This window comes from Cololabis saira, chromosome 1 (assembly GCF_033807715.1).
Source record: "Cololabis saira isolate AMF1-May2022 chromosome 1, fColSai1.1, whole genome shotgun sequence".
Taxonomy (NCBI): domain Eukaryota; kingdom Metazoa; phylum Chordata; class Actinopteri; order Beloniformes; family Belonidae; genus Cololabis; species Cololabis saira.
Genome location: NC_084587.1, coordinates 11,384,323 through 11,398,037, shown reverse-complemented (window position 1 = coordinate 11,398,037; position 13,715 = coordinate 11,384,323). Strand labels below are relative to the sequence as shown.

General features: G+C 36.4%; 1 protein-coding gene across 1 annotated transcript; it reads left to right on the top strand.

Moving 5' to 3' along the window:
• The first annotated feature begins 779 nt into the window (after window positions 1-779).
• On the top strand, window positions 780-10,479 carry cisd2 (CDGSH iron sulfur domain 2). Its single transcript, XM_061740013.1, has 3 exons — window positions 780-946; window positions 8,692-8,906; window positions 9,310-10,479. Exons 1-3 carry the CDS (start codon window positions 844-846, stop codon window positions 9,397-9,399), a joined length of 408 nt encoding a protein of 135 aa, XP_061595997.1. The 5' UTR covers window positions 780-843; the 3' UTR covers window positions 9,400-10,479.
• Window positions 10,480-13,715: the final 3,236 nt, after the last annotated feature.

Sequence of the window (13,715 nt, the reverse complement as noted above, 5' to 3'; positions counted from 1 at the left end):
TATTCCTATTCTATTCTATTCTATTCCTATTTTATTTATTCCTCGAAACTGCTTCAATTCACATTGATTCTCCTCATTAAAAGTTTACACTGCTCACACCATCTAATAACAGATCAAAGGTTGTTTTAACTTCAGAACTTCAGAATATATATATATATATATATATATATATATATATATATATATATATATATATATATATATATATATATATATATATATATATATATATATATATATATATATAATCCATATACATATGCTAAAAGCCCTGAAAGAAGACTACTTCTACTCATGCTGCCTTTCTGCAGGTCAAGAGAATCAGAATCAGAATCAGCTTTATTGGCCAAGTTTAAGCATGCCCGACAAGGAATTTGACTCCGGTTATTTCGCTCACTGTACCCAGATTTAAGTAAATAAACTAATGTGGCACTTATTAACATGTATACAATTAAAAATTGAGATGGGTGAGTTTGGCAATGTGGTGTAGCCTGATTTTTAGATTTTTTATTTAATTTAATTTAATTTCATTTCATTTAATTTTATTTCATTTGTATTCATTATTTTTATCCCTGGTCGCAATTGTTCGCCAATTTGTACAGGAATACTCGGCCCAGTGCTCTGGCATCTTCAACACTGTTCTGTCTCATGCTGTCGTCTGGGTAGGCTGCCCGCTCCAAGATGGCGGCCGTGCTTCTCGCGCCCCAGCGGCCGATGACGCGTCTATGTAAATATGTCTATGCTCGTACGTTCCGGCGAACAGAAATGAACGCAGTGACATAAAAACCCACGCAGGAACTGTCCAAGTCAAACACAAAACCCGGCTGTGCCGAGCAATCCAAGATGGTTTTAGAAACCATTTCAAGGATAATAAAAGTGCAGCTTCCAGCCTACCTGAAGAAGCTCCCCCTCCCGGAAAGTATCGGCGGCTTCGCCAGCTTAACAGGTAATTAATGCACTTTTCACTTCACTGTGAGGAGAACTTGTGAACTCATCTGGAGACAGTTTGGTTGTTTTTTTAAATTACTATTCCAGTTAGCATGCAAATGAAAACTTTTCTGCATTCACGCCGTCAGAGTTTGTTTCAGGTGTCAAACCACAAAAATAGTTTCCGTATTATGTTGTGCCTTTTTATATCAACGACGCTGCAATGACCTTAAAGTGGCGTCTGTCATCATGAGGCTTTCTTGGAGAGTTGGAAAATGGCTGTGACTTTATTACATTAAGAATAAGTGAGCTGCAGCACAATTGTACTCTAGTATAGTCAGTACTTGAGTTGTAAAAATAAATCAGGGGGGATGGTGGATTTTATCATATGGGGACAGATAATTTGTGCTGATTACAAATAATATAATATATTACTAATAATAGCAGTGACCAAAACACCTGCAGAAATACTGCAGGAATGACATAGCAGCAGTTAAATGCAGCCTTCTGTAAGCTTTAAATATCCACTGGGCTTACATCAAATACATCAAAACACAACAATAAAAAACTGTTTTCTGAACTTATCAATATAATTCTGTTCTTCACAGGATAAGTAAAATGGATCACTGCAAAAACTCAAAATCTTAACAAGAATATTTGTCTTATTTCTAGTTAAAATGTCTCATTTTAGTAAAATAATCTCATTACACTTAAAACAAGACTCATCCCTCGAAAAAACGACAATTTTCACCTGTTTCAAGTAGATTTTCACATAAAATAAGTAGAACAATCTGCCAGTGGAACAAGATTTTTTTGCTTGTAATAAGAAGATAAATCTTGTCCCACTGGAAGATTTTTCTACTTATTTCAAGTGAAATTTACTTGAAACAGGTGAAAATTGTCAAATAAGTTATTTTTCTGGTGATGACTCTAAATGTTGAAATAGCAGTAAAACCACATTCATTGATGAAATGACATAAGAGAAGGAAAGGGGGGATGGCAGTTTTACAGGGGGGATGATTTGGACCGTTTTTATTTCAGGAGGGATGCCATCCCCCCTCATCCCCCCTCAACTCCAGTACTGTCTATAGTTTTGTATGAGGTTCACTTTGATGGAGAATTTATGAATTTATAAGGATCCCCATGAAGCAGTATATCTACTATCTACAGCTACTCTTCCTGGGGTCCACACGTTACAAACAGACATAACAATATACATTTACAAGTACAGAAACAATATGATCCATACTGATATTCCCTGCTTAAAGAAGACCTATTATGGCATCAAATACCTATTTTAAACAGGCCTTGAATGTCTTAAAAACAAGCTTTTGATTGTTTTTGCTAAATAAATTAGAAATTCAGCCTCTGAGCCATGTCTTTATCTTCCCAGTCTCTAACCTCATTATCTATGCGGGATTCTGAGTGGGCGGGGCTATGATAATGAGGCTCTGTGCTGATTGGCTGCCTGAATGACGAGATACACCGCTACGAAAAAATGGTGGAAGCTCCGGCCGGCGGAGTTAGTTGTGGGCGTAGTTTCACTCATCGGAGGCCAACCTATGTAAATCGCTCCCGTCGTTACGTGACGACGGGAACAGAATCTGAACGGCTCGTAGATCCACATCAGACTGGACGGCTCATCCGGGCAGCTGTACAGACACTAGGGCTGTGCGATTAATCGATTTTAAATCTAAATCGGATTTATTAATCAAGGCGATGTTAAAAAAAGGAAAATCGGAAAATCGATTTTCCTTTTTTGCAGCTGGCTGCATTACAGACAGAGCTCGTCTAGTCATCTTTGTTTGGTCAAGAAAATTGTAAATGTTGTCACTTTACTAAACTCAAGGAGGATTTACAGTATCTTTCAATTGCACTTCACTCCCAATAGGGAAATTTGTTTGCTATTTTTCTTTAAAAATAAAGATAAAATATTTGAAACAATTTATTCCATTGTCTTTTGTAGTTTTACCAAAAAAATCGAAATCGAAAATCGGGTTTTCAGAGAAAAAAATTGGGATTTTATTTTTGTCCAAAATCGCCCAGCCCTAACAGACACTGCAGAATTTGGTTGCTTTCCTCCTTCTCTGAGTTGGCAGGCTGAGGGGAGACCACTTTATATATGTTAAAGCAAGAAAAAACGTGTTTTTCATAATAGGTCCCCTTTAAAATGGATGCGTTGAGGGACGGGGAGCCAGTGGAGCCTCTGGAGGACTGGGGTGATGTGGTCACGGGAGCGGGTGTGGGTCAGCAGGCGGACGGCAGAGTTTTGAATGTATTGAAGTTTATCGAGGACCTTGGAAGATGAGCCTAGTCTCTAGTCTCTAGTCGAGTCTGGAGGTGATGAAGGCGTGGATCAAAGTTTCAGCGGCAGAGAAGGAGAGTGATGGACGGAGACGGGAGATATTTTTGAGATGGAAGAAAGCAGTTCTCGTGATGTGGTTAACATGGTGTTGGAAGGAGAGGTCAACAAAACCAAAACTGGCAGGAACACAGACTCATTGATGTATGTACTGATCATAAGCAACATGATATTGAAAACTGAGCCAATTTTCTGTGGTTTATTGTAATGTAGGAATTTCAGTGTCTCACCTTCATTGTCACAATCACATGATAACTTGTGATTCATTTCCATAACTGCTACAACTGATGTCTTTTGTCATTTTATGCTATTATTAGTTTATCTTTCCCCGCCTTTGCAGACGTTGCGATTACCTGCTCCAAGCTGCTCAACTCTCGTTTTTCATTAAAGTATCCCCTTTGGAATAAGAACTATATCCATATCATAAATGTCTATGGATGTTTGTCAAAAATGGAGTTAGCTGATTGTACGTGCCCCGACATGTGCAGCTGATATCATTAAACCTCAAGAGAAGAATAACAGGGGATCAAAATAGCAGGGGATGGGAGTTGAATGTAAAATTTGTTAGTTTTATCCAGCTTTTCTTTATTGGAGATTATTATAAGCAGAAATATATTACCTTATATATTCATGTGATCACTTTTTTTTGTTTGTTTTTAAGAAAGTTAAATGTATAATCACTAATCAAATCTTTGGATCAATAATTAAATTGCGTTACTTTTAAAGTGGCTCCTCAACTTTACTATAAAGCACTTGGTCCATTCATACATGACTTATTTATAGTTCTTGAGAACAGTAAAAAGTACCACATTAATAACTGCCTTTGACTTCAACTGTATCTATTCTAGTTGACTTATTCCATCATCATTTGAGGTAGACATCAATTACAGTAACAATACATTTCCTTCCTGTTAACCCTCTGTCATTTAAGCCAGTTACATGTGCAGTACCACCCTGGTCCCAGGGTTTGGATCTACTATTTTAGCTGGGTTTTTACCTGCAAATCATCCAATCCAGGAGGAACTCTAGCTGCAGTCCTTTCAAATATACCGAACAGATGCATCTTTATTAAAAACACCAGGGAGCCTGTTTGCATAGCAGCACACCATGCCCATTGTCTTTTTGTGTGTGTGTTTAGTCGACCAAATATTGCAAATTAACTTTTGCACAGGTAAAATATAAACGGCTTACATTTTTATCACATAACTAACCCGATGATCTGTCCAAGATAAAGCGGAGAGGCTGCTTTATTAACATGGTCTTAACTTTAATGCTCTTCTTGGGGCTTCACGTCTCAGGGCCTCGGCCTGGTTGGACGTCCCTGACAGACCAGGGAGGCGGCCAGGAGGCATCATAACCAGATACCCAAACCATCTCAGCAGGCTCTCGGAGGCGACAGCCTCTTCTCACCCTGCAATTCTATCGAGTCTGTCGAGGCTGAGATTCTCATCTCTGAGTGGTTCTGGAGCGTTTCAGAAGTGGAGCTCTTGCAAGGGCTGTCTGCTCGGCTGGATTTTTGAGATTACGAGTTTATGTGCCAGTTCATGTGAGATTGATGCGGTAGTGTGCCTTTTTAAAGACATGAATTATATTGTGCCACGTCTTGTGCTTCTAGAATTATAGATTTAAAAAGGATGAATGGTGTCAAATAAAACGCACTTTAAAATTTGGCACAACCTCAAATTGCGAATTGTTCCGACCCCCTTTTTAAAACCTCTGAATTACTGAATTTGCACAGCAGCGTCACGGTAACCCATGATGGAGAATGGGTCTGACGTTTCTGGGCGATGCTGTCGTCATGGGATTATCTATATTTTCCATTGACGCTCTAACAACCTTGTTTTTGGGTGCATTCTGTTTGTTAAAAGCACTGGCAGAGAGTTTTTCCGTCATTGTCCGCCGGTGTGCGTTTGGGTTGACCGGCCTCCATGTACGGGTGCATTGGCATGACTCTAGCTGTGTAGCTTAATTGGCTGATGCATATATTCATGCAAGGAAAAAAATCCCATAACTTTTGATGGAGGCAGCACATGTAGTCCACACTTCCTTTTGGCCACCGATGACGTCGCCCCGTTCAAAGTCTACTGGGGCCGACGCAGATGGCGTACGCGTCGCCGCTGTGTGAATCCAGAGGTGTCAAAAGTATTCACATTCATTACTCAGGTAGAAGTATAGATACTAGAGTTTAAAAATACTCCTGTAGAAGTTGAAGTATCAACTCAAGTTTTTTACTCAAGTAAAAGTATAAAAGTACTGGTTTCAAAACTACTTAAAGTATAAAAGTAAAAGTAATGTAAGGGGGAAAAAAGCCATTAAGGACAAAAGCCATTGAAAATGAATGTATCTTAGTATAATGCAAATATATTAAAGAACCATATATGTGTACTATTGAGCATTAACATGTGTTTCAGAGAGCAGCAGATATGATGACTAGTTGCCTATAAGTATTGTTATGGTGCAAAAAGTCAAACTTCAGAGGCATGTTATCATTTATCCTAATGTTTATTGGAATGAACATCCAAGTTTAGTTGCAGGAATCTGAGGGAACGGATGTAAGAACAAAACTGGACAAGAACATCTGAAACAACCACAACCAAATTCACTCTATCCGGATGGAGCAATTTAACTGGATAGTTTTGTTTTTAAAGGCCGAAATGAAATAGAGTAACAAGACTGTTTTTAAAATGTAAGGAGTAAAAAGTACAGATAATTGCGTGAAAATGTAAGGAGTAAAAGTAAAAAGTCATCTGAAAAATAATTACTCCAATAAAGTATAGATAACCAAAGTTTCTACTTAAGTAAGGTAACAAAGTATTTGTACTTCATTACTTGACACCTCTGTGTGAATCTAGTGTTACCAAAAGTCTCCAGGTTCTTATTATGTTCGTGTACAAGTTAGATCTGTCACGTAGTTCTTCATTATTATAAAACTTTACCGTATTCGCCACTGAGTTCTTATTCCTGCCAATACAATCTGTTGTGTGCGCATTGATGATTATTCTGGTTGGTCAACTGTCATTAACTAGAAGGGCTGTAATTCATAGCAGTGTGGCTGGACTCAATTCTTATTCATCAGTTTGTCAAAAATGTTTTTGATGTAGCTTTCTGCAGACTCTAGATATTTATATTTACAGGACTGTCTCAGAAAATTAGAATATTGTGATAAAGTCCTTTATTTTCTTTCTTTATTTTCAAAAAATGTCATACATTCTGGATTCATTACAAATCAACTGAAATATTGCAAGCCTTTTATTATTTTAATATTGCTGATCATGGCTTACAGCTTAAGAAAACTCAAATATCCTATCTCTTCTAAATTTGAATATTCTGGGAATCTTAATCTTAAACTGTAAGCCATAATCAGCAATATTAAAATAATAAAAGGCTTGCAATATTTCAGTTGATTTGTAATTAATCCAGAATGTATGACATTTTTGTTTTTTTTAATTGCATTACAGAAAATAAAGAACTTTATCACAATATTCTAGTTTTCTGAGACAGATCTGCAGAAGGGCTGTAATTCATAGCAGTGTGGCTGAACTCAATTGTTATTCATCAGTTTGTCAAAAATGTTTTGATGTAGCTTTCTGCAGACTCTATTAAAAATTAAACAGTAACAGTAAAATGTAAAGTTTTATATTTATGTTCCAGTGACTAAACATTGGTTTTTCTCATTCATGTGTGCACATTTTTCCCCTGGCACCTCAATAAGTTTCATAATCCTTTTCAAACGTTTTCTGGAGTCTGACACATTCCTAGTGGTAAAATTACAGAGCTGCAGTTAATCCTCACTATTCCCTCACTTAATGGGGGACAGTACGTGGGATTTTCCCAGAGCACTTTCCAGAGCTCTGTCTGGCGTTCCGCCCCCATAGCTGCTGCTGTGAGCGGTTGCTCTGCAGTTGATCTGGTGTAAAAATACTGCAGCGCACAAGTGCAGCTTCATTGTGGCAAAAATTGTCTTTTCCTGCAGCTTCCTCATTTGGGTCTGACGAACAGTTTTTATTTGAAGATGTTTTTGCATCATTATACAAAGTGATTGTACAGGACTGTCTCAGGAAATTAGAATATTGTGATAAAGTCCTTTATTTTCTGTAATGCAAAAATGTCATACATTCTGGATTCATTACAAATCAACTGAGATATTGCAAGCCTTTTATTATTTTAATATTGCTGATCATGGCTTACAGCTTAAGAAAACTCAAATATTCTATCTAAAAAAATTGGAATATTCTGGGAATCTTAAACTGTAAGCCATAATCATCAATATTAAAATAATAAAAGGCTTGCAATATTTCAGTTGATTTGTAATGAATCCAGAATGTATGACATTTTCTTTTTTTAATTGCATTACAGAAAAAAAAGAACTTTATCACAATATTCTAATTTTCTGAGACAGTCCTGTATGCACATCAAGGTTACTTGATTAGATTTTTAACTTAATTTTTGTAGAAAACATCATAAGATAGGATAGTTGTATACCAAACTGACATTAATTTAACATTTGAAAATATTTTCTGGCTTGTCACATCAAACTGTGGGTGAGAAACTGTAAAATGTTCTCTTTTTTTTTTTTATCAGGTGTCAGATGGTGAGAGTAACTGACTGAAAGCAGAAGTCATGGTTTACGCTTACATGATGTGGTTAACGCTGTTATTGTGAGATACCAAACCCATGTTCATGTATGCGGGTCAATGATGAATAAGGATTTTCAACAGGTCAATTTTAAAATAATAAAAAGAAAAAGAATATCTATTGCAGTAGTTCAAACATTAAGAATGTTGTGTACACATAAATTCATATAAAAATTTTAACTTAAGTGATTTCAATTTAAGTGAGTTTTTTGTCAAGATGAATTGGCACTAGCCTTAAAAAAGGTCATGTGGTGCAACCATGATTCATACTAAAATAAATTAATTTCCTTAACATCTTGACATCTTTTTACAAGTTTTCAGTATTATACAAAAATTGTTATTTTAATGGTCGCGCCACATAATATTTCATAAAATGGACGTCATCAGTCAAACTTTGTTTGTATATTATGATGGAAATATAAATACAAATGTGTTGCAATCTTATACACTACAAGACATTTTGGAAATCATGCCAGATAGAGCAGAAGATTGATTTAAAAACATTTAGAGTGATTTCAAAAAAAGTTTTCAAAACAAGAGTCATGGTCGGACGGTCGCACCACATGACATTTAGACGCTTAAAACAACAACAAAATCCCAAATAACTAGTATTTTTTTGTAAAATTCAAGTGAGTCCATATGTGGGACAGGTAGTTCATATATAAGGTATTTTTTTTATCCATTTAAACCTTTTTTGAATGAAAAAAAAGTCTGTTTTTCAGAAAGTATAGGCGTCGCGTCATTGACCCGTGTACTGTCTGCTTGCAGTGTCCGAGTGGCTCCGGCTGCTTCCTCTCCTGGGGATCTTGGCTCTGCTGGGCTACCTGACCATTCGCCCGTTCCTTCCCAAGAGGAAGAAGCAGCGAGACAGCCTGATCAACCTGAAGATCCAGAAGGAAAACCCTAAAGTGGTCAATGAGATCGACATCGAGGACCTGAACTGCACAAATGTGTGTTACTGTCGCTGCTGGCGCTCCAAAACTGTAAGTGGATCCTTTTCTGACCTTCACCAATGTGTGATCTGTGCTTGTCTGACCTTTTTTTTTTTTTTTTTAATTTGAGCCCATTTGCCTTAAATTTATCGCACATTATTCATTAAACTGTTGCTTTTCCTCTCTTCCCCCCCCGGCACCTCAATAGGTTTCATAATCCTTTTCAAACGTTTTCTGGAGTTTGGGTCTGACACATTCCTAGTGGTAAAATTACAGAGCTGCAGTTAATCCTCACTATTCCCTCACTTAATGGGGGACAGTACGTGGGATTTTCCCAGAGCATTTGCCTTAAATTTATCGCACATTATTCATTAAACTGTTGCTTTTTTCAAACGAGGAAGGGGCTGTCTGCATCTTGGTGATGAGCTAATATTAACATGTTTCCTGTTTTCAGTTTCCCGTTTGTGACAAGTCGCACTTAAAGCACAACGAACTAACTGGAGACAACGTGGGGCCGCTCATACTCAAGAAGAAGATCATATAATCAGTCGGCGCTGGGAGCTTACTTCTAAAAAGTCTGCCTTTTTTTCTGGTCTTGTTTATATATTATATATTTTTTTTACCCCCAGCAGTAAAATCCATAGCCTGACTGAGTAAAAGCTGATTTTTAGGTTCTCTTTCTGGCATCTGGGAGGGTTTGCTCTTTATTTGATGGTCAACTGATTGTGTTGTTAACAGAAGAGCCTTTGTGTGTGGCTGTAAGAGTAAACTGTATCCACGCTGGAATCAATTACAAACTACTGGGACCACTTTGAGGAGACGACTTGAAATGTAATCGCAGTGACTTCTGATAATCTGAACTCATCCAGGAAGATGAAACTTCCTATTGACTAGTCTGACTAGCAATTAACATGTATATGGCTAATATATGTAGTCATTTTGGACTACAGTATTCTCCTTTAGACAGCCAGCCTTTTTACTTTTCTTTTCTAATTCCTGTGCTTTGGACAGCCTGTGTGCCAAATTTTCAACGTATAAACCCTTAGGATGTGAGAGACGTTTCTGATAAGTTATTGTTTAAATGGGAGCTTAACTCATTCATTCCTCAGATTTATTTGCAGTTGTTAAAACACTTGATTTATTTTGTACTGAGTTGCATTTCAAACCACTGCACTGTTAATATCCTCTAATATGCAGTTTTAGCGTCACGAATGTATCCGTTTTCAGAGCCTCGTCTGTATAAGAAATTTGGGCTGTACCTTTTCTTTTTTTTTTTTTTAATTCCCTCTGGGATCTTTATCGCCTATATTACTAGATATAGTTGACTTGTAGGTGGACTACTTTATCATTTCATACAAAAGTACAACCCAGGTTTGGATTTTCAGGATCATGTTTATGAATAAGTGTTCATGAGTCTTTGCTATGTAATGACTTTGGTTTATTCACTCTAAATGTAAGAAGACATGTTTAACTTGATGGTTTACGTAAACAAGTTCTGCTCATTTTGCTGTTAAGTTCAAGAAACTCTTTATGTAACCTTGAGTTTAAATGAATGACACTTTGTCTATGTTCATCATTTTCTGCCTTGTTTTCTCAATTTTTTGATTAAAACTTGTATCATGTGTCCGTACTGCAGGAGTGATGAGATGAGTTGAGGTTGGTTCAGAGAGGCTGCACACGCTTCATGGGCCTGATGTTTATCCTGTTGGTTTAGATGTTTCCTGTTGATGGTGCTGAAGTACAAGGAGAATAACTTTTCTCATGTGGTGTCCTTTTATATAGACAGAAAAAACCCACCTCATGTCTGCAAGGTCCTACGTTGGTCCCTCTGTATGGTGGGATGAGTACGACACTGGATGAACTGCTATTTTTATTCTCTGTAGTTCTGACATCTTGATCAAGTGACGCCATTTAGTAGTAGATGCCATTTATGAAGCACCTGAATTGAATTCAACACGCGTGGAATTGTGGGAACTTGGATGTGATGCACTTCCATTTCAATAACTGAAAACTTCTTTTTTATTGATTTTTTTTGTCTGCACACATATTAATGGTTAAGACCATGCTGGTAAGAACCTAAGGCATATATATGTGCATTTTTTATATAAAATACATATGATATATATTTTTTTTTAATATGTAACGTATATTTTTTTATTTATATATATATATATATATATATATATATATATATATATATATAATTTATAATAACTGAAAACTTCTGCTTGCGGTTGGACCAAGTGCTTAAGGCAAGGCACGTTTATTAATATAGCACATTTCATGTACAAGACAATTCAAAGTGCTTAATATAAAAACATTTTAAAATGCATTAAAAAGTAATTTTAGTTATATAATATAGTTTATAAGCAGAATTAGAGACAGGCATAAGTTTAGAAAAAATAAAACAAGTGAAATAAAGGTTGCAGTGCATTGTGGGAGATTTATTAAAATACAAGAGTAAAAAGGTTTTCAACGTTGACTTAAAGCAAGTTAATTTCAGCAGCCCTGATGCATTATGGGAGTTTGTTCCACAGGTGAGGAGCAGGAAAGCTGAGCCCTGCTTCACCGTGTTTGGTTCTAACTCTGGGAACAGAAAGTAGGCGTGAGCCTGACGACCTGAGGGGTGTGGTTGGTTCATCATGGACCAGGAGATCAGAGATGTAGTTTGGACCTACACCATTCAGGGATTTATAAACCAACAGCAGGATTTTGAAATATTCTGACGGACAAGTAGCCAGTGTAAAGATCTAAGAACTGGAGTTATACAGTCCAATCTCTTGGTCTTAGTGAGGACTCGGTCAGCAGCGTTCTGGTATAACTGCAGCTGTTTGATGGATGTTATAGGGAGACCCGTAAGAATAGTGTTACAGTAGTCCGGGCTACTGAAGATAAAAACATGGAAACGTTTCTCTAAGTCCAGCTGAGACATCAGTCCTTTAATCCTCAATATGTTCTTTAGGTGATAATAGGCCGACTTCACTACTGTCTTAATGTGGCTGTTAAAATCCCAGGTCTGAGTCCAGAAACACTCCCAGATTTCTAGCTTGACTGTTGGTTTTTAACTTCACTGCTTGAAGCCGAGTGCTGACTTTTAATCTTTTTTCCTTGGCTCCAAACACTATTACTTCTGTTTTGTCTTTATTTAATGGAAGGCTGGCACATCTTTTTTTTTATTGAATCAATGTTTGAATTAGATTGTAGGTGAGTGGCTGTATATGTTTTTGTCTCACCTGCATCGTTATGGGAACATACCTACAGGACTGCCTCAGAAAACTAGAATATTGTGATAAAGTTCTTTATTTTCTGTAATGCAATTAAAACTTAATTAATTACAATTAAACTCTGACATATTTCAGGTTAAAATGCTGGCTCTAACTTCAAACTAAGTCGAAAGCCTCTTTTCATTTAATCTTAAAATCATTACAATAATTACAAGAAAAAAACTAGTGACTTTCCCAAGGTAAAAGTGTAGTGTATGATACACAACAGCACTGAAATGAGTAAGCAAAGGCAGGGGAAACAGAAAATTAGAGACTTTTAATTACAGGACTGTCTCAGAAAATTTGAATATTGTGATAAAGTCCTTTATTTTTTCTGTAATGCAAAAATGTCATACATTCTGGATTCATTACAAATCAACTGAAATATTGCAAGCCTTTTATTATTTTAATATTGCTGATTATGGCTTACAGTTTAAGATTAAGATTCCCAGAATATTCAAATTTTTTGAGATATGATATTTGAGTTTTCTTAAGCTGTAAGCCATGATCAGCAATATTAAAATAATAAAAGGCTTGCAATATTTCAGTTGATTTGTAATGAACCCAGAATGTATGACATTTTTGTATTACAGAAAATAAAGGACTTTATCACAATATTCACATTTTCTGAGACAGTCCTGTATGCATTTTGAGTGAGGGGGAGCATCTACTGTAATGATAAACAACAGAGGCCCCAGAACGGGACCTTAAGGAACTCCACATGTTTGTTCTAGCTCTGATTTGTAGTTACCTAAAGAAACAATAGTCCCTGTCTTTAAGACAGGACTCCAACCAGGTAAGTGCTGCGCCAAAAAGTTCCACCCAGTTCTTCAATCGGTCTATCATGATGTTATGGGCGGCCGTGTCGAATGCAGCACTGAGATCCAGTAAGACCAAGAATAAAATGTTGCCACTATACGTACTGGAGTGAAGGTCATTAAGGACCTTTAGAGATGTCTCAGTGCTGGGATGTGGCCAGTAACCTGACTGGAACACATCAAAACAACTGTATAGTGTCAGGATGCACAGCTGTTGAAAAGCTTTTTTTTTTCTATGACTTTTCTAAAAAAGGGGAAGTCTAATATGGGCCGATAAATCAGAGAACCACTCGTTCATCAAGCCATCAGGAATCCATCATCAGCAAGGGTTTTGGCCCGGCAGTGAAGATGAGGCGGCTAACAGAGCAGAAACTCAAAAGGAAGTTTAGTTAATACAATATCTAAGAACAGATGCCTCATAATATACTCAATGATAACTCAGGATGTTCATTAAAGAATTCAACAACTTTTGGGATTCAGTATTTATTGTTTAAAGTATATTTGGTAAAAAAAAAAAAAAAAAGGAAATATCAATTCATACACATGTCTTTTAATTTAGCTCATAAATTAAAACAAATCAAACACATTTACACTATTTTGAATTAAAAAAAATCTATTACTGGTATATAAATATGAAAAATCTAAGTGTACATGAATTATAAAAGTCTGGTGTGCATATATATATATATATATATATATATATATATATATATATAGTTCTGTTTAACACCACTGTCTTTGAAAGCAACATTGTGCATGTAGTTGAACCTGCGGCAGCT

Bases quoted from the DNA above. Each gene is read 5' to 3' on its own strand.
- cisd2 (XM_061740013.1), top strand. From the start codon at position 844: ATGGTTTTAGAAACCATTTCAAGGATAATAAAAGTGCAGCTTCCAGCC. The intron at 947-8,691 runs GTAATTAATGCA...GTCTGCTTGCAG, and splicing joins CGGCTTCGCCAGCTTAACAG to TGTCCGAGTGGCTCCGGCTG. The intron at 8,907-9,309 runs GTAAGTGGATCC...TCCTGTTTTCAG, and splicing joins GCTGCTGGCGCTCCAAAACT to TTTCCCGTTTGTGACAAGTC.